The 21739-nt window shown below is 37.5% G+C and overlaps 1 protein-coding gene across 8 annotated transcripts in view; it reads left to right on the top strand.

Moving 5' to 3' along the window:
- The window catches only part of LOC136754927 (tight junction protein ZO-2), a 55287-nt gene that overhangs the window by 6890 nt on the left and 26658 nt on the right, over positions 1-21739 (top strand). For 3 of the 8 annotated variants that reach the window (XM_066711192.1, XM_066711190.1, XM_066711191.1), the window contains exon 2: positions 4197-4317. Coding sequence is in view for 4 of the 8 variants with exons in the window: in XM_066711187.1 (XP_066567284.1) it covers positions 10720-10779 (60 nt within the window). In the remaining 4 variants the exon portion in view is untranslated. The other 5 variants (XM_066711187.1, XM_066711194.1, XM_066711189.1 and 2 more) reach the window with 4 other exon arrangements.

Genomic DNA, 21739 nt, shown 5'->3' with positions numbered 1-21739 from the left:
ATACATCATCAAGGTATAGGTCTAAATATCACTGAACTGAATTAACTTAGTTTTGCATAGAATGCAGACTTTTACATTTAAATATTAGACTTTTTTTTCTCAGCTACTGAACATTGCAACATTTTGTTTCCCGAGAGCAGATAAACATCCTTATTATTAGATGGTTTTTAGTGTAATACTCGATAAAACACAATTTCCTGTGTAACAGCCTGAGGCAGGCTTAGCAGTAACAGTTAGCCATATTCTACTGATATGGGCTGAAGTTTTGATCTTGGACATCACTTGTGATTAAAATACACCAATACCTGACTTTACAAGTGCTAGTGAAGATACTTAATTTTATTTTCTATGCAGCCACAATAAATCTGAGGATCTTTTCTGTCTTCAAGCAGATATTAAGTATAGTTAGGAATATTGTTTGCATTTGGATATTGATCAAACTAGTTACACACATGAAACTGAATAATCTCTACTTCAGTAACTGAAGGCTTGAAAATATGTTTTCTTAGCTATACTGTATGTACTCTTTCAGTGTTAAAGGTTATTTTGTGCTTGAATGTGTTTATTTGCTCTGTATAAGTGCAAGGACTGGTTGCCTGTTCTCTCACTGGGTGCAGCAGCTAGCCTGTGCCTCAGTACTCTCCTACTCGGTGCCAGTTAGTGTTAGTTTGTTACACAATTTTTTTTTCCTTAAAATAATTCAGTTGTGATGCAAAGGTCTTCATACATTTGTCTCCCTGTGTCTAATCCAGGCATATTTTCATGTCATTAATAGTTATTTTTAAAAAGTCTATGAATTTACTGTAGAGCAAAGTATAATTTAATTGACTTACTGGCATGTCCCTGCCTAACTTGTTTCTTTGCGGTCATGAACCCAATGGGAAGAATTGAATCAGAAATAATGTCATTATAAAGTACATCACATAATATCCAACTATGACACTTACATAGCATTACTGTAATCATACATATTATTGTGCATTATAGATAGTGTACAATTGAATGTTTGGAAAGTGTAGTTATTCAGTAGTGCAAAGTACAGTGTTATGAGTTAATGGATATCGTTTTTGTTGGAGTATTTGTTTTTTTAACAGTTATTGGAACACTTTATTAGATTTTTCTTTTTTTGTACAGTTCTCAGTGTAAAGGTAACTTTAGTTAAACGCTCTTAAATACTGTCTAGAAAAGCAAGAGGAAGCTGGGGACTGCAATGATAGACTTGCCCCAGTCCTCACAGGTGAATCCCACAGTATCCCCCACAGATGTTATAAATTAACTTTAGGCATTGTTCAACATGTATATCTCCAAATGTCAACAGTGACTGGGAGTGGACTGTTGATTCATGAAGTTGATTATCAGGCACAAATGGCGATCATTGAAGACAGCTTTTTATAGGGCTGGAGGTGTTCAAACATGACTTGGACTGCAGGTTACAAAGGTTATTGTGTGAGTGGTCACATCATAGCTTTTACTCGCATGACATCTATTATTTGCTGAAATGTGTAAAAATAAAATCGTATCTGGTGCATACTACACAGAAATATGTACAAAATGGCAAACTGCGATTATTGAAATTACCATTAAGTTGCCAGCTGCTGGGATGAGGAGCAGAAAATGCCTGTGATGATGTAAGAGGCAAGGCTGGCAGATTACGGGTTGTTGCCATTCTGGGAGCGTGGTCCAGCAGCTGTCACAGCCCTTGCTGTTTATAGCGGAGCCTGTCTATCCAGCGCCCCTATTCTGTGTGGATTCTATAGCTCAGGGAGATTCCACCTCTGTGGGGAATTACAGTGTCTCTTACAAAAGTTACGTAATTGTGAAAAGAGCTTTTTTCCCCATTGACTGAGGCTTTAACCTGAATTTAAATTAAAACGATGCTGTGGGGTTGTGCAATAGTAAGCACTCTTTGATCTTTGCTGGCCTATGAGCTGCTGAGCGTATTTCACTGCACATCAGCATTCAATGGATCTTCAAATGGACTTCAATTCTGCACACACACACATAAAGATGCACATCTGCTGTGTAGGTAGACATTAAATATCAGTTCCTTTAAAACAACAGTGCTTACTAAATTAATCATACATGGCTCCCATGTGAGAAATTTGTTAAAAGGAAATGTATATAATATACGTTCTTTCAATCTTATTACAGCTTCATGAAATAATTAAAAATGTTTTTTTATGTACAATGTAATTTGGGAATTCTGAAAGCTCTCCCAAAATAATTATTTAACTTAACTATTTCACCTTCTACACCTGGGGAATGTCTCTATCGAGTCCCTTTATATGAGTGTGTACTGTCTCCCTAAGATGACTCGATTGTTTTTCCATGTGAAGATGAGATTTCACCTTTATATAATCTCGTTTTCAGACCTCAGTAGATGATATGGTGGGACAGTAAAAGCAGCTGGCCAGATCTTCCACTAGCAAAGGGCCGGGGCCATGGAAAATATCACAGATCTGTGTATCCAGTTTGGTGGAAACACCTGCGAGAAAAGCCAGAGGGCACTGCACCTATGTCAATAAGAGTTTTTTTTCAGCAACTGCTTCGCACTGGATTGCTTGTCCTTGTGGTGGAAGAAAGTTTTTGGAGTCGGGAGTTCTAGTCCAAATTTATTACGTGCACAGGAAAAACGGTAGACCCACAACTCAAAAGATTTAGCATAAATACTGTTCTTCAAAAGTTTTGAGGTAGTACAAAGCTTTTATACCCCCTCTGGGACATACCCCCAAGGGGTTTGACATTTTACAAACAGTGTTTGAATGGACATTTCTAATAACTAGCAGATTTCATTGGCATTCTGAACTAAGCCTTCCCATCCATCAATATTATAATCAATACTCATGAATAATAATCATTAACCTCTACATTGCCAATTGCATTAGAAGTTAATTTGCAGATAATACGTTGCAAGAAAGGAATGTGAGTTGCTGATAACAGAAGAAAGGAGTGATAGAAAAGTTAAGACAAGAATGCAGGCCATTATAGTTACTAACATGAACTCCATAGTCATGGCACAGAAAATACAAAGAAAGACTAGAATATATATTTTTCCCCCACATCCTTCAGCAATTCAGTTAAAATAGCCAGTCCACCAAAATGTAACTTTCAGTAAAGCAGAAAATATATACAGAAACGTACATACATTCATTTTATACATATAGCTCTGGAAACCACTGGAGACCACTCCAAGTTCAGAAATCAATGTTAAGTATATATATATACACTGATCAGCCATAACATTATGACCACCTGCCTAATATTGTTTAGGTCCCCCTTTTGCCGCCAAAACAGCCCTGACCCGTCGAGGCATGGACTCCACTAGACCTCTGAAGGTGTGCTGTGGTATCTGGCACCAAGACGTTAGCAGGAGCTCCTTTAAGTCCTGTAAGTTGCGAGGTGGGGCCTCCATGGATCGGACATGTTTGTCCAGCACATCCCACAGATACTTGATTGGATTGAGATCTTGGGGGAATTTGGAGGCCAAGTCAACACCTTGAACTCGTGATTCATCAGACCAGCCACCTTCTTCCATTGCTCCGTGCTCCAGTTCTGATGCTCACGTGCCCATTGTAGTCGCTTTCAGCAGTGGACAGGGGTCAGCATGGGCACCCTGACTGGTCTGCGGCTACGCAGCCCCATACGCAACAAACTGCGATGCACTGTGTGTTCTGATGCCTTTCTATCACAACCAGCATTAACTTTTTCAGCAATTTGAGCTACAGTAGCTCGTCTGTTGGATCGGACCACAGGGGCCAGCCTTCGCTCCCCACGTGCATCAGTGAGCCTTGGCCGCCCATGACCCTGTCGCCGGTTCACCGCTTTTCCTTCCTTGGACCACTTTTGATAGGGAAACATGCACCCCACAAGAGCTGCAGTTTTGGAGATGCTCTGACCCAGTCGTCTAGCCATCACAATTTGGCCCTTGTCAAAGTCGCTCAGATCCTTAAGCTCGCCCATTTTTCCTGCTTCTAACACATCAACTTTGAGGACAAAATATTATCTTGCTGCCTAATATGTCCCACCCACTGACAGGTTATTCACTTCACCTATCAGCGGTCATAATGTTATGGCTGATCGGTGTATATGTAGGTCTTATTTACTCCTGCCTCTCTCTCAATGTGTTGTGCTGAAATAGAAAATGTGTTTTTCTATGAATATTGTGCAATGATACTAATGGTATACTCTGCCTATAGGGATCAGCCCACATTGTTCAGTGCCACCTGCACCTGGGATAGGTACTACTGGACCACTGAAGCAAGGTACCTCACAGAACACACATATCTGCCGGTGCCGAATTTTGCTCAGCCTCACCAGGTATGTGTTTATTTGATGTATTGTTATGGTATAGTGGTGGTGAATAAACAAATACTGTATTTAATTTGCACAGATAACACAGATAAAAAATGAATAATGTACATTTTAACTTTTTCTACTAAGCTCAACATTTTCTTTTGATGTCTAATTTCTGTTGTTGTATCTTGTATGTTTTCTTATGTTTTTCTGTCTTTCACCTTCCATTAAAGCTGCCACTGGTCTCATTTAACTGCTTGCATTTTCTAAGGCATCTTTTTTGAGCATCATTCATTAAAGAAAGCAGATTTTCGCAGTACTCCTGTCTGCTGAGCTGCCTGCTCTGCCCCATGAAGAGATTATATTAAGTCTGAAAAGTGCTCTTGCCAAGCTGAACAAGCAATATAGAAAAGGCAGAACAAATAATAAGTAACATGGAGGATTCACCAGGGATTTTTGTGAGAGGGTTTAAAATGTGACCTGGGAGAGGGTGCAGGAAACGAAACGCTGTCTGTTTCTGTGTGTCACTTGCTTCAGGCTCTTTGAAGTCAATGAGTCAGAAAAAACGACAACAACAGCAACAGTTCAATGTTGCACTTAATGGGCTTCTCTGGGACTTAAACAAAACAGCCAGGCAGGTTTACCAGAAATAACATCCAAAGGCACACAACACTGATTATCCTGTAGGGTTCAGGCAAATAATCCTGAAATAGTCATAGCTGTTACTATTATAAATCATTAAACTTTCCTCCTTTGCCCAGCAGACAGATTTAACTCCTCTGAGTGATGATGAATTAAGCTTTTTGAATCTTAACATGTATTTCAACTCTACGCATGACTATTATGGCCTGATTTCCAGTATGAGTGAACATAATTTTAGAATATTCCATTAAGAAGAAGCAGTGCTTGGGTTTTGTAATGACACTCGTGCTATATACTATTTTCTACTGCTGCAGTTAAATTTACAGAGAATATGTTACTGGCTTTCCTTTCCAGGCTATAACTCTGCTTCCCATTTAACATTGAGCTTGCCTTTATTGGCAAAAGGTTGATAAATGATGCTGCCTTAATGTGGTTTGAATCTTTGACTTTGCTGTGCCAGATGTTTTTTGGAAGGCCAGTTTGTATCTTTTTGGGCTGAAGGTGTCCTGTAATACAAAAATGCCTAATCTGCACAATTTTGTGATTTAAGTATATGTAGTGTACAGCCTTTTCAAGGTTTCTTGCTTCTAAGCATTTTTGGGAATTACGTTTTAATGTTGTAATTTATTACTGCATTTGTATTTATTAAAGCATACACTGTATAATTATTCTAAATCAAGTGCACTACCTAAGAGTTTAGAGTTAAGTTAAATCTGATGGGAATGTGCTCGTTTGGTGTCCATTAATAACTGAGTGATCCAAGGATCCTATCCAGTCTATTTGTAAATGTTCCCAAATTTTCATCTTCAACCACATCGCTGGGGAGTTTGTTCCAGATTGTGACGACTCTCTGTGTGAGGAAGTGTCTCCTGTTTTCCATCGTGAATGCCTTGAAGCCCAATTTCCATTTGTGTCCCTGGGTCCGCGTGTCCCTGCTGATCTGGAAAAACTCCTCTGGTTTGATGTTGTTGATGCCGTTGGATCAAGTCCCCACGTAGTCTCCTCTGTTCCAGGGTGAAAAGGTTCAGTTCCTCAGTCTCTCAGTAGGACATTCCCTTCAGACCTGGAATACGTCTGGTTGCTCTCCTCTGAACTGCCTCTAGAGCAGCAATATCTTTCTTGAAGTGTGGAGCCCAGAACTGTCCACAGTATCTAGATGAGCTCTAACTAGTGCATTGTACAGTCCGAACATCACTGCCCTTGTTCTCAATTCTACACTTTTGACAATATACCCTAACACTCTGTTTGCCTTTTTTATTGCTTCCCCACATTGTTTTGATGGAGAAAGTGAGGAGTCCACATAGACTCCTACATCTTTCTCATGCGTTACTTCTTCCAGTTCTATTCCTCCAATAGTGTAATTATAGTGGACATTTTTGTTACCTGCATGTATTACCTTGCACTTGTCCACATTGAATTTCATCTGCCAGGTGTCGGCCCACAACTGAATATCATCTAAGTCCCTCTGAATAGCCTGTGCTGCTGAGATGGTATCTGTTGAGCCACCTATTTTAGTATCATCTGCAAATTTGACAAGTTTGCTAACTATCCCAGATTCCAGATCATTAATATAGATTAGAAAAAGCAAAGGCCCTAGTACTGATCCCTGTGGAACTCCACTAAACAACCTCACTCCAGTTAGAAGCGACTCCTCTAATCGACACCCTCTGTTTCCTGTACATCAACCAGTTCATAATCCACCTACTTACATTACCCTGAATGCCTACAGCTTCCAATTTGAGGATCAGTCTTTGGTGTGGAACCTTATCAAAAGCTTTTTGGAAATCTAAGTATATCATATCATATGCTTTGCATGTTCAAAAAATTCCAATAAATTAGTAAGACATGATCTGCCTCGTCTAAACCCATGTTGACTATCTCCAAGAATATGGTTTTCATTAAGATTCTCCTCTATTTTCTGTCTAATCATTTTTATAAGTGATGCAGTTGAGACTGATTGGTCTGTAATTTCCTGGCTCTGTTTTGTCCCCTTTCTTGTGGATTGGTATGACATTTGCTGTCTTCCAGTCAGTTGGCACATCCCCTGTTCTAAGTGTCATTTGGAATATTTGAGTTAGCGGCCTATAAATAATTTCCCTGATTTAAAACATTTGCCACACCTTGTTAGTTTTCCAAGATATTTCAATTTTTGCCCTTTATCTGTTTCACTTCCTCCTTTATTGACCTCTTTCTGTTGTAGTATTGAAATAAAGCTCTTTGCATTAGTTTTAGCTCTAAGAGCTATGTTTCCTTCTATTTCACTCTTTGCTTTCCTGATCCCTTTCTTAAGATCTCTTTGCAGTTCAACATATTCTTTGTATTTTGTTTAATCTCTACCTGTTTTGTATGTGCTGATGCCTATCAAAATGTCCAATGGTGTATGTAGAAGTAAAAAAATGTATATCTATATTAACCACACGTTTTAATGCTTATTATGGTAATCTTTCCTTAAAACCCATCATGACTGAAATGAATGGTGAACCACAGCAAATATCACTTTTGCTCACTCAATCTTAAACATCCCCTTCAGTAGTAATTGGTTTATGTGGTCTGTTTTTTACAGACCAAAAAGTTTGTTTAAGAGGGTCTATGGCGAAACAGCATCCTGACTGAGCCTTTTGTGACAGACCACATCCTTCATAACAGGACACCCACATCATTATGAGCTCATCTGAAGGCTTCTAGTTACTATGCATGGTGGAATCTTGGAAGTAATTTGTGCAATTTTATTAAATTTAAATTGCACACCCACATTTTTAGTTGTAAAAACTTTGTAAGGGTATTTTGGCCCCAAACATACAAATCTTACTGCCTGCATAACTGAATATCTAAGAACAGCAACATACACGTTTCAGACAAATATTCAAATATTGCCAAATGTTTATCTATTTAGCCCTCAACCAAACTTCTGTCTTTTAGACGTTCCTATAGTTGTTCTAAACAAGTAAAATATTACCATAAGATTGACATTGCTTTTTCTAAAAATACTAACCATCAATGAATGAACAATCTCTTTGCTACTTTTAGTGCAGCTATGTTGTTGAAAATGCCTATTGCTGTTCTGTAGCTTTAATAGTTACTTTGTAACACGGGAAACTGACAATTAGGCTTGAAGTGTCTTGCTCTGAAATCTATAGCATTGATTTATACAATCTTGTTTGTGCTATCAGCAAAGGCTTAACGTGACCTTCAGCCATCGATCTGTTTGATGACTCAGAACTCCTTTTTCTTTTTGTTGTCAGTGAGGATGATTGGAATACCCTGATGTATTATTAAACCCTGAATTAAATCGGAAGGTCAGATGAGCCTCCAGAGGTGCTGTGTTGGATGCTGTCAGACGCATACTGGCCAGCCGGCACTCCTTGTCTGTCCTTTGGCCACTCATACCCTCTTAACTTTTGCTATAAACATTCCCAGTCAAATGGAACTCTGTTTCTATATCGTTCTGAATTACTGAAGGAGTTTTTTTATTTTGGGTAACTTGCATTTGTGTTTGTTGTTTTCGTTTGCAGATTTCCTTTGTGTGCTGTACAATTTCAATGTTAACTAAACCAGAACTGCAGAAGAGTTACTGTTACAATTACCCAGATGTACATGTAATTAGTATTAATGTATGTTTCCCTCCATTGAAAAGAAAAGCAAATGGATATGGCATCCTTGTGTAGTGTAATTGCTGTTGACCAGATTAGTTTCCAGTAGCCATAAGCATGTCTCACACTTACCCCTGCTGCTCTGACCTGTGGATTGATTTTTTTTCAGACTACCTATAAATTATCTATTAATATGTATATCAGTTAGTAACTTCAAATCTGTGACTTTAAGCGCTAAAAACCATTGTAAGTCTACTGCAGCAAATTCATGGTTCAATAAAGGATTAAATTAAGGATTACATTTTCAAATAATTGAACCTAAGACAGAAGTAATAAAACTATTAACAGAACCTAGATCTTCAGATCTTCAGTGATACAGGCCTCCCCTTTTTATTTCATTAAGTTATTCTTAACAGTTAAAACATGATCTTCAGAATGTTCTTATTGGTATTAATAGATGTATTACATCAATGCATTAGGATGGTATGAATTTCCTGGTACAAACTAATTTAAGTGAGAAGCATTCATGTGATTGTATCCAGACAGTGGTGCATGCCAATTCCTTGATAACACATTATAGTGTTGATGTTGTGAAAGATGACTTGCATACAGTATATGGTTACAGTTAGACCTTAATTGGCAACATGAACTTTGGGTAAGGGGGGAGGGGGTGACTGACCTAAATAGAATGCTGAAATGTTGAGGGCATGGACAAATATGATAACTGAATGGGGCACATTTCTATTGCTTTACCAAGACAATAATGCTGTGGCACTACCTTTAACATTAATTGGATTTGATTGGGACCTCATGCGTAACACAAAAGGTTAGGAACTGACAAAAGAGCACTGTTGTTTCTTCTGGGGTGAGGAGGCACATTGTGAAAGAACTGAATTCACTACACAGCTCAGATTTATGGTCAGATATGGCAAAGTGCAAAACACTTAACATAAAGTATATAGAAAAGCTTTTGAATGAAATTGCAAACTAAGACTACTAATTTCAAAAAACTTGAAATGGTAAATTGAGAGTTCACATTAGGAGGTCATCTGATATTGGCAAACAAAGATGCTGGAGGCATTTTCCCAAATGAAACGGCTGTGTGTTAAAATCAGTGATACCCCCTTCTCTCCATGTTTAAAAAGACAGAGGTTTCAGAACTGAGCAAAAGATGTACCCTAGGGAGCAAAGTAGACGGACTTCCTTATTTCTGTTGAAATGCACTGTATTCAATATTCAGTACCTGCAGAGTGTACATTATGTGCGTGTGGGGGCTCATGTGCGTGGGTGCATTGCCTTTACCTCAACGAATAAACATTTTCACTTCTAACTCATAGTGGGACCTTTTCCATTGTTCTAATACATTGTTTAAATATTTTGTATTTTGATATCAAATTATCCCGGATTGCTAGGTGTCAAATGATATTATTTCAAAATGCCTGGTCAGTAACTTATGGACTATTAATAGATCTTAATACTACGTGCTTTTACAAATTAAGAACTATTTTATGTTGGTTTGTTTAATGTTCAAATATTTTAAAACATCATAACACATACCGCGAGAGTAGCACTAACATTTTAAATTTAGATTTTTTTTTTAATAGACAATTAAGACCATTGATTGTTAATTTTGAAACGCAAATCAAAACAACGGAACAATTTTCTGGTTTGGTGGACATCGCCTTTGTTTGCTTTGGAACTTTTAAGCCAACAGCTCAATGTAACCGTGTCGGAAGAGTCTATTTTGGTTGAAAGAGGGAGGTCGGAGAAATAATGTTTTTATATTTAACCCTTTATTTTATTTTTTTACCATGAAGCAAAACCTAATTGTTTTAATCTTGTCGCCGGTCTATATAAACACAATGAGTAATGTGATATCAGTATAGATTTTAAAGTCGCTTTAATAAATGACTAGGCGCATAGCATCCCTCATTTCACAATGGTACTTTCTGAAGAAGGTTGTCCTGGTTAAGTTTGTTCTCCCTGGAAGAATGTTTCAGCTCGGTGGGTTGTTTTAGGATAGTCAATGCGTGGACGAAGAGCTAGACCTTTAAAAGAGAGCCTGTAACGCAGCTGTCAAAAGCCATGTTGGACATCGAAGTTTAAAGACCCAGCATACGGCTCATTTACTCCGTTTTTTGTGTACATATTGTTTAACGACTAAACATTGTTTTTGAAGTATCCCAAGCGAAGGATGCCGGTGAGAGGGGGGAGAGTGGCTTATCCAAGCAGACATATATCTGAAGGTTTTGGCGTGAGTAATGGAAGTGCTGTATCTGTTTGTTTGTGTACATCTGCATGGAGATTTAGTAGATACGTGTGTATGCTCACCTTTACGTCTGTTGATGGGTTTACATTAGTCACACACTTATCTGGATTTATAGTATGTATTTTAACAAGTTCTAACGTGAAGTGCGCATGCGTGCCGTTACCGTGTCACCTGCTGAGTTTTGAAAATGTAACTTTAGAGCAAATGTCGTTTCGTTGCTTTAATTTCTTCCTTACTGTGAGTGTAAAGAGACCGAGCACTGTGCCGTACATTTAAAGAAACCCAATCTTAGTGTTGACTGTATCGGATAGATATACGACGTTTAATAAAGCGCTGTTTTAAGCAATGTTGTGACTTTAACCTTTGACCGGGCCTACCAGCTAAAACGAGCGAAAAGATGCACATTTTGGGAGTATCGCAAGCTCCGGGCACCAAAGCCGAGTGCGCCTGTTTGTGTGGCGAGCTGTCACTCCGCGGCGCAGGAGCGGGTTGCAGCTCCGGTGTATGAAACTGATTCCGCCCCCCCTTGATGGGACTCGATGTGATTTTGTAATATTAGTGGACTAATGCCGTCTCTTTTAATCTGGACTCGGGCTGTGACCGCTGTCTGCCAGTTTGCAAACTTTCATTTTCCGAAACGACAGATTTCCTTAGTCATGCCAGCTGTGTGTGACGTCTTGAGAACATCAGGGTTCTAAAAATATGAAGCTGTGTGGTTGCTGTTTATTATTTTATTCTCCAAGTTATTTTTTTATGATATTGCTGGTAGTTTGCTGTGCTGTTTGTGTATGTATTTTTAGACAGTTGTCTGGCTAAGTACATTTTGGAATGGAAACCATGTAGCCAAATTTGTCAAGAAAGGATGCTTGGCTTGCCATGAACAAACAATTTGTTCATGGCAAGCCAAGCATCCTCTGACTAACCCCATACTATATGAAATTACAGGAGCAACTGTCTTTCCTGCCATTTAGTACCTCCACACAGCTGGACTAAGGAAGTATTGATGCATGGTGGTTGTTATGGCTGAGATAATCACCCTTATCTCCACTTTGGAACTCTTGAAAATATGGATAGCTTTCCAGTTTTTATTTTGTAGTCATTTTCTGCAGACGGTCCCTTCTGACATGCGTGTTTATTATTTTGTACCATGCCCGTTGCGGCTCTGCGTGGTCCCTTGACTTACACCCATTGTATCAAGTGAGTGAAAGCTGTTACAGAAGCCTTGGAGGACAGTGCTCAGCTGGGTCATTGTCTGTCCAATGTTCTGATAGTATTAGGGGCTGACTTACTGTGGCATAACTTCTCATTAACAACCAAGTGTGTACAATTCACTCCGATACTCCATTCAAATTGGCTGCTTTGCTAATCCTTTTCTCAGAGCACAGAGTTCATGAAGGATTTTGTTTCTCTGTGGAGTCACATTTGCAGCTGACGAAATAAATACCTTTTAATTTTTATTTAATTGTTTAATCTTTTGGTTTGTTTAGGTTTCTCCTAAAACAGCCCTCTGCTTTGTTATTAACTGAATTATATGCTATCTTATTGAGTATTATGTTTTCATCAATAGTATTAATCAGACTCACTAGTAGTCTAGTGTACCATAACCAACATGTCAGAAGCAAATCGCATGAAACCTTAAATACACTTGTTTACTACATCATTAGATCATCTACACCATTTTAACCCTGATCAACAGGGTTAAAACCATTACCATTACAGAGCGTTTTGACACATCTTTGCTTTTAAAATCTGCAGTGTGTGTTCAGCTCCTGTGTTATGCTCATGTATTTCAAAGGTGTTACATTCTTTTGTATGCATTGGCATGGGTAGATAAGTGAGTTTCAAATAGTCTGCTTCACCAATTTGATTGGCTCGAGAGTTGAAATGAATCAATCTGCAATGCAGTGTGAGTAGTGCCTTTTTCCATCTACTACAAGTTAATTTGTTTACATGAAGGAAATCGTCATCTTTGCTGCTTGTTTTGAAGAGAAAGAATGGATGGAAAGTAGGATCCCTGTCTACAAGTAGTTTTGTACAAAGGTGTTGTGGCCTAATCCCCCTGAAGCAAGAACTGTGTTTTATTGGAGCAGGTAGCCATGCAGTAACTACTAGGAGTCAGTTGGCTTGATTTTCACATGCCAGGGGAACTTTAATAAGCTGACCCTGTTACTCAAGCCTATCTCGGCAGGGTGGCCCTCACAGTCTTGGACTGCTCTGCTGCTTTGATTATAATGAGAAACCAGTTTACCACACACCCTTTGTGGCAGCCCCAACAGGACTACTTGAATGTTCATCACAGCCCCTAGAATCCCAAGAGGTGCTGTGCAGTAGCAAGCCTGACTGCAGCTGTTTAATTGAGGGCATGCATTCCCTGCCTTGGCTCCCTCAAATTAAGTGCATCCCAGCCCTGAAGATGAGCAGTCATTGCTGTCATCATGTATGAAAGCGTGTATTACACCATACTGGCTTGTCACCATATATTCAAAATAGTACTTTAGATGCATTTGTCACGCAGTTATCTGTAAGTAGTATGTTCTTTATTGTGTCTTCAGGGCTTTTAGAGCAGTGAACCGGTTAGGAAACAAATATATAAAGTAGGTCAGTTTTGCACTGGTCAGTCTAAATGCTGAGACGTGTAGCTATATGATGTATAAAACATGGAGTTCTTTTTGACTAAACTTTTGCCTCAAAATCTGCCTTTGATTTCAGTGCCCCCACCGAAAAAAGAAAGACAGATAATGACTAGGGAAGAAATAAAACATTTAAAGGCCTATTGGAACCTTGAATTAAACATTCAGGGAAATATTAAATATTACATGTGAACTCGTTTCAAAACCATGAAATAGCAGGGGTTATAATTGGATTCATTATTAACACTGATAGATTTCTTACGAAGAATATGTGCAACTTCATCCTTTCATCTAGTAGCCTGTGATAATAACACCTTAATTCTGAAATCTCCACAATATATATATATATATATATATATATATAAAATGTGTGTGTTTGTGGATCTCACAGAATCCATGAAGCAGAAGTCTTATTTTTCTTCAGGCTTTTATGATTTCTAAATAAAGTTTTCTTAGTCTTCAAAGGAGATGGCTGGATGGTTCATGGCCTAGTAGCCAGTTTGGCAGTCTTAGATCTATGAATGCGTGTTTTCTTGTTTTCCACTCCAAATTACTCCAGATTACTTCTGAGATCAGGCTTATCTTGGAAATTGCAGGAAGAAGAAAGTTTACTGTTAAATTCCTATACTGCAGTGTTCCTCCCTCAAGTCCACCGGGATAGACAGGCATATTTAGCTTTTAAGAAAAAAAAAATGGTAATCTAAAATGAATTCTTACACTGTGGTATGAAGAGTATCACCAATATTTTATATTTATAAATCACGTACAAGAAACCCGCCAATCACAGAGCAGCATTTCATATAATTCCTGTACCTCTTATCTTGTGTATTAATGTCATCCTGTGTATAGAATTATTACAATTTAAAATTCTTCAGTTACTAATGAATTATCAGAACACTTAAATGCTAGTGGTGCAAGTTTGCAATGGTGTCCCAACAATTAAAATCTGTTTGTTGTGTTGTACTGCATTGTGGTGGTGTAATTTTACACTTAAGATTATATATTTTTTAATCTTAAAAACAAAAAAAATCATCCAGAATCCAACCCAGTCATGTTATCTGTTTATTTCAGTAGCTGATATAAAAATAAGCATTATGGAGATTTACTAAAATATTATTCTCTGCGGAGCTTTAACATACAAGGTTAAATCCACTGCATACCAATATATGAAAGTGACTTCTTTGGGGGTGTAGAGATTTATTTAATTTGATTTGTTTACCTTTCTTAGCTTCAGATTTGTCAAACCCCCTGTTATTTTCCACGTCATATTGTCATTTTCATAAAAAAATAAAATCAATAAGAAGTCCATGTTGACCTGTTGCTGTTGGTGTTCCAGACAATTTTTAGATTTGAAATTAGTATTTTTATAAGTAATGTGAAGAAATTGGTTTTAAATGAAAAGCAAGATGTGTGATCTAAAAAGCACACACATTTGGGCTAATGTTTAAAAATAACTTGAAGCAAAAGTTTGCTTCAGGTGCTTTATAACACACACACAATGTTCTTATGCTACCACCTGTTGTCAACAGAAGAATAACTCATATTATGTTTTTAATTGATTTATTTTTAATTTAGTGGTTTGTTCAAAAATAATTTTAAAAGGTCTTCTAAAAGTAAAATTCTGTGTTTTATGTGTTCCTAGACCTATTTGTCATTGAACCATTTCTAAGTGTTTTGGTAATCTAGCCTGTGGTAATCTATGTTTGTGAATTAAATGTTCAATACTACTTGATGAAAGTACATTTCATCATGATTAAGAAAATCAATTAAGTATAAATTAATTGAAGACAGTTCTTAGATTTATCCGGCAAAAACTTGACTATATTTTTATTCTGTAATTAACATGTTTCGCTAAACAAAACCCTGAATAATTAATGGAAAACAAAGTAAAATTAAGATTGTTCTATGTGATTTTAATAGTACTAACATAAGAAATGACTAACTTCCTCTGTTACAGCTAGAACAATTGAAGGAGCCAAAACGATTGATTGCATGATTGATAAAAAGAAGGATGTAGGCTTGGTTTCAGGCAGAAGTTATGAAACTGAAGAGAAACCAACAATAAAATATTAATCGCACTAGTCAAATGTTTTCAGTGTACATTTAAATTGAGGCATTGGTAGACTTTTCTTTGCATTAGCGCTACAGATAGACCTACCCTTCCTTATTCTCAGCTTGTTTATTATTAAAATAATTAGATTGCAGGAAATCCTGTAACTTTAAGGGAATGTCAACTTTGTGCCTGATTCTTTTAACAGATGTAGATTTGATAAACACGTGCTTGAACTACAGTAAGGGGGTAAACAGTACATTCATTAAACCAACTAGTAAAACTTCATTAAATGCATCTGGTTATGTAATAAAAATATGAAACATTCTATTCATTTGTATTATCTAGTGAGATTTGCATTGGATGTGTCACTCGTAAAATAAAACCAAAATGCTGATACAGTTGAGGCATGAGAGGGTGTTGTCAGAGATAGTATAGTCTTCCTATATAGTACCGTAAGTAGTATATCTCTGGTGTCGGAGGCTATGTTTCATTGTGTGCTTTCATCACATGGATATTCTCTTCTCAATATCCTGCATGTGTTTATTGACAATTTGCAATGTCAACTTGCAGCAAGAAAAGAGTGGAATGCGCTTTGTGTGTTTTGGATAACACGCCCAGACAACAAGCGTGGGTAACATTTTTGTAACTGGTCAATTAACGCTTCTGAGTTCCCAATTTTATGATGTTAAAATATTGCTTAGTGTTTTCTTCATCAAAATTCATACAAGCCGTTTTTAAAAAGTAGCATTCAGTATAAATATGAATGTGTTGGGGGAAGAGACCATTTTGTGTTTTCATTTTAAAAGTGTATTTCACATATTTGCGGTACCTGAAAATGAAGCACTGTGGAAATCCATTTTGGCATACTGCTCAAGGAATTCCTCCCTGGGCTGCACCTACTTGAATGTGCTTCTACATACTGGAATTCAGTGTTCTACATTGTTATCTGTCCAGCCGCTTTAACAGATACACAAAATAAACAGTCTCAGCCTATAATTTGTGCCTGACTTTCTGCACTGTAACCACACCGCTTGGTTGAATAAAAGTAACATTTCCATATTGTGTAAAGAAATTCAGACCGCTTTACCATAAATCTTCATTCAGTCAATAAAGGCTCTAGAAATGTCTGATTCAAATGATTAGAAATTAATGTCTTGTTAAGATGTATCCTCCCTGTTAGAGAATGTTTAGGTTCAAATTCTAGTAGATTATAAACGTCACAGGTGGATTATAGTTCACATCAAATAATTTTCATATAGATGTATGAAGTTCCGGTTTTGGGGTCTCTCATTCCAAATAAACAGAACAGAATTTTTACCTTTTCCCCCCACTTGTTACAGGTCCTGTCTAAGCAGTCTTTCGTGTGGTTTCTGTACTGTTACAGATATTCTATTAGGGACGTGTTAAACGGCTTGCATGTCCTTTTAAGGAGAGAACTTCCCAGGATCACTGGCATTTTGAATATTAACCCAGGAAAGCAACCTATTGGTGTGACGACTGTATTACCTTGCAACTAGGTAAAGACAGCTGTAATTGGCTGAGCGGCAGAGAAAACATGGGCCGACCTACACCCTCTGCCTGCTTTTGATTACTTTGCAAAGGATGGTGGGAGAAACTCCTGGTATTTTTGTCCTTCTAACAAAAGTGGGGAAGGAAGCCAACAACCTGTACATGTTTCAAGGTAGTGTAAATTAAAGGTTTAGGTCCTTTTTTGTTGTGCATGGTGATTAGCTGCAGGGCCTGGGGCCTCCTGTAGCTTTGTCAAAGATTAGTACACAGGAGGGAGCTTTTGAACCAGCCGATGTAGGCGATCACCTGAATAAGAGACTCCAAAATGGCTGTCAGATTCCAAGTCCAGGTAAGGCTTGCCAGTAGCTGGATTACAGGAATGTCAAAGACAAGGCTACTTTGTTTTTAAAAATACAGAAGTGCTTCATTGATGATTTAAGAATACAATTACCTTTAAGCCTGTGAAATGTGTTGGTTAATTTAAAAAAGAACAAGGTTCTTTATAGTAAATGTTATATTCCAATTTAAAATGTTTTGTTTACATTGCTGGTAATTTAAGTAATTATTGTATACATCTGTAAAATATATGTGTGTGTGTGTGTGTATATATCATATATATATCTGGAAAAAAAAGAAAAAAGAAAACTGACCTATGAAAGTATTTCAGACGTTTGAGGCGCTTTTAGTAGCAGACCTGGTGTTCTTGGTATTTTTGTTATTTTTAAGAACACTTAAAATGTTCCTACCAATAACAATTTTATCTTCTTGATCATTTCATAAAAAGGTTTTGAAGGTATAAAGTATGAAATATGTTTTAAATATTAATATCTATTGCATAGTGCAAACTTGTGTTAATATTCACATATAAAGGACCCTGGCCTGTATAACGTTAATGCATTATACATATTTGTCTGCTTATGAAAGTTTTATTGTTAGTTTAAAGACTCTGTCAGTTTATTTTGTCTTAATGTATTTTTTGACATTAATATACCCTATTTCAATCTATATCTGAAAAATACAGTTAACAAAACGTCTATTTATGCTTCTTATTCAGGCATCTTCATTTTCCAGATGTATGTGCACAACAGGTCACCAGTGTCAACCATGTCATATCATTGCAGTCCAAATTGTGTGATGCTAGAGCAAGTCCAGGCAGTTTTGGAATGTTCTAGAAATGTAACATCTGCATAAATGTGTGAAAAAAGTTTTGAATTTTGACTAAGAAAGTACACTGTAGAAAAAGTAGTGTCATTGTATTTGGTAGTTAAAATAATTAAAAAATGAATAGTGCCAACTAGTGTTAATTCCCTTTATGAGTCTGCCTTTTTCCCCTGATGATACTAACTGGTGTTCACAGGTACTTGTGGCAAAATGTGTTTGTTGGTGAAATTAATGTTGCTGTTTTTTAAGCATTTATTTTCTTAAAGAACTAGAACCAATATTTGTTTTTACACTTGATTTCACTGATCACATTATTTTTCATTTATAAAGTTTCTTTGGTAAGATTGGGGTAAGAGTCATCGCCACCACATGTTTGATATTTAAACAGCATTTTCTGTAATAAGGAAATGTATTACAGTTTCATAGTACTCTATTTTATTTTTTAATTGTATTTACCTTCCAGGGCCTAGAATGTATCTTCCCTTCAGGCTGTATAATAAAATCTCTCGTTGAGATACTGAAACATTTGAAATGCTGGCGTCTGTCAGCTGTGGAAGCTCTTGTTTATGCCTTGACCGACTTGCCCTTCATTGGAATGATTTGTGGAGGCGGTAGAAAAGTTTGAGCGGTTTATTGCCTAAATTGTGTGTGTTAATGGAGGCAGTACTTCACATGCCAGGGTGAAGAGGGCTGGGGACATGTGAGCAAAACACTCTTCCTGAAGCTTTTGAAGAGCAAACAAACAATCTGAGACATTGTAAGTATCTTGCATTCCTGATCAGCAAGAAATCCTATCTTGGAAAAACATCCAAAGGACACTTGACCAACCTAAAAGAATCAAAGCCTTTTTTCCTCCATATTACTTGAAAAGTTTTGCTACTTGAGGAATTGACCTGGGGCTGTTTCTCACTGTTTCCAAAATGGTCCACCTGAACAGATAATTTACGATACAAGATGTTTAATGAGCAGGCTTTTCCAAAATGGCAGTGCCCTGCTTTTCAGATTTTTGTATCATTTTATGACTTGGTCACACGGTTTATTTTACTAAATATATCAAATGGCTTCATAATTTTTAGAACATGAATTAGATGTAATGGAAACTCCTGCATCAGTTTTAACATTTGCAAAGCCTTTGGGCAGTGGAAATTGGCTAACTTTTAAGGAATAAGTTGACACCCAATACTTCACAGGGGTTTTTCCCCCAGCACATCTGTGGCTTCACTGTTTCTAGTTTCATAGTTCATAGTTTCTAGACTCCTTTGAAGATTAAAGCTATCAATTAATGAATTTGATTATGCTAAAATCTAGTTTAGTTAAATAGCTTTTATAATTGTTGCTCTAATCATGTCTTTTAGAGTGTACTATTGAACTGTACTTAGGAAAATATCTTAATCCAAAAGAATGTTAGGAGAATACATATTGCAGTAAGATTTGTTTTGAGGCTTTTGTGTAAATGCATAAAATAATTTTAACTACACTTTAGACAAGTCAATGCACTCCTAATTTAACATTTCAAATGGTAACGGAAAAAATAAAATATATAGGGCTTGCCAAAAAAATTAGTGTTCAATATTTTAAAGAGAAGAAAAATACTATTTATGTAACCAATGTAGTTTATGTAACTGGAATGCTTTTTGGAAGAGATACAGAGAACAATATTAAAGCATAGTAAGCAGTAGTGAAGAATCAATTATAACCTTGAACTTTATGAAATAGAAGCTTTTTTTTCCCTATAAGGCTTTCTTTAGAAACATTGTTCTTGGAGAATAGGGACTGTTTGTCTAATTTCTTAACATTAAATACATTCCTGACCCCTTGTCATCAGGTAAACCAATGGTTTTCCTTATTCAGGTTTACTAAATTTCCTGTGAGTCACCATTGCGTAGGAGCTCAGTTACGTTCCCAGGTTAAATGCAAGTATTGTTTAAAACCCCACACTTAGCATATGTCTCGCACCTTTTACGGTCCATGTGTTTAATCATCTGTCATATTTTACGGTGAAGCTATGGACCTTAGTCCAGCAGCAGGGCTCTCTGCTTTGATTGACAGGTAATGGAGGGTTGGATATTTGTCTGGGTTTGTTAAATAAGGCAGGAACAAGACCACTTTGTTTTTATCTCTGATGGTGAAGAATATAGTAACTCCAGTATGCTTTCATAACAGCAGTTCGTATCAGGTATCTGTACCTAAAAAGAGTATTGAAGGACAACTTAACTGAAGTGGGATGCCAAACACCATGTACAATATTCATTTTTTCCAAAAATTATTGCATAAACAATAATGGTTCATTGAATGACAGTCTTTTTTGATGACCCACTGCATCATATCTCATTGTGATTTTTGGTTTTAATATTAATATTTGAATTTAGTGCAGATTAAATTCTTGCATAATATCCACAGTAGGAACTCCTTAAAAATGTGTTGAATCCAGATGTGGTGAGATGGAAACATCCTGTGTGGTTTTAAACAGCTGCTCTGAATGTGAACCAAAGCTCAAGGATACACATGGCTTTAAGATGCCGTGCGCCTGGGAGACTTGACTTTACCAGCTCCTTTGTGATGACATAAATGAGCATTGACAGTCCTGTGAGGAGTCCTGTCTAAAGAACTGAGAACCACCTGCAGATGAGCCGAGCAGAGGCCCATGATACAGACACTTTATGGCACAGTGAGAGGCAGGCAGAGCTGGTGATGATCGGTGCTGCTGCAGGGCTTCACAGTCACCACTGGAGAGGACTGTCCAGCTCCACGTGCTGTAAGTTCAGCAGGGATGTGATTGAAAGAAGTACTGTGGCCTTGCCTTTATTGGATCAAACCAATGTTTGCTGCTTTACGTGCTTGATCTTGGGTCTGTTTGGGGTGAGAATAGTAACCATAAATGTAGGGGGGTATTCGCTTTCTTGAAAAAAATGAAGTCCTTATTGTGCTTATATTGGTTTGAAAAAGATGGCGTGGTGTTTTTTCTTTGTTCTGAAAGGAGTGTGTTGTTTTTGAGGAAGGGGAGGGTTTTAGAGTGCAGCCGCTGTGCCAAGTGGAGCAGGCTGGGCTGTGGGTCGGGCCAGCTTGCCTCACTGCCACTACTATGCTTCTGGCCTGAGGGCGGGGTGCCTGCCTGCTCGGGTGAGAGCATCAACTCTTCACAGCACTCATCCGCTCCACACTGACCAACCAGGGGGTGACTGCTTCCACCACATTCAATCCATGCTAGCTGTGCCTGTGATGCAAGAGTGAAAACAGTGTCCAGACTGCGGCTGACCCAGCACTTCCCTTGTGCTAATGCTTTTGATTTTGTTTTACTTTTTGTAATCGTTTGGCAGTGGGAATTTGAAGAACGTGTTAATATGTGTTGTGACTGAGTGTCTCGTAGCACAGATTTTAGGTAGACTTATCTGAGATGAGCCGCTTATGTTCTAAAATTTGAGATTAACTAAGAACTGAGATAGTCAAGGACGAATGTTTGCAAAGCCTTTGGAAATGAGAAAATATGATTCACACTGGGGAGTAAGACAAAACTTGTATATACATTGCATACATTTGATACATTTAAGTGTTTTTGAAAATACTTCATATTTGATTATGTATTTCTACAACT

Source organism: Amia ocellicauda, chromosome 8, assembly GCF_036373705.1.
Source record: "Amia ocellicauda isolate fAmiCal2 chromosome 8, fAmiCal2.hap1, whole genome shotgun sequence".
In the NCBI taxonomy this organism is placed as follows: Eukaryota; Metazoa; Chordata; class Actinopteri; order Amiiformes; family Amiidae; genus Amia; species Amia ocellicauda.
This window is presented reverse-complemented; position numbering and strand designations above follow the sequence as displayed.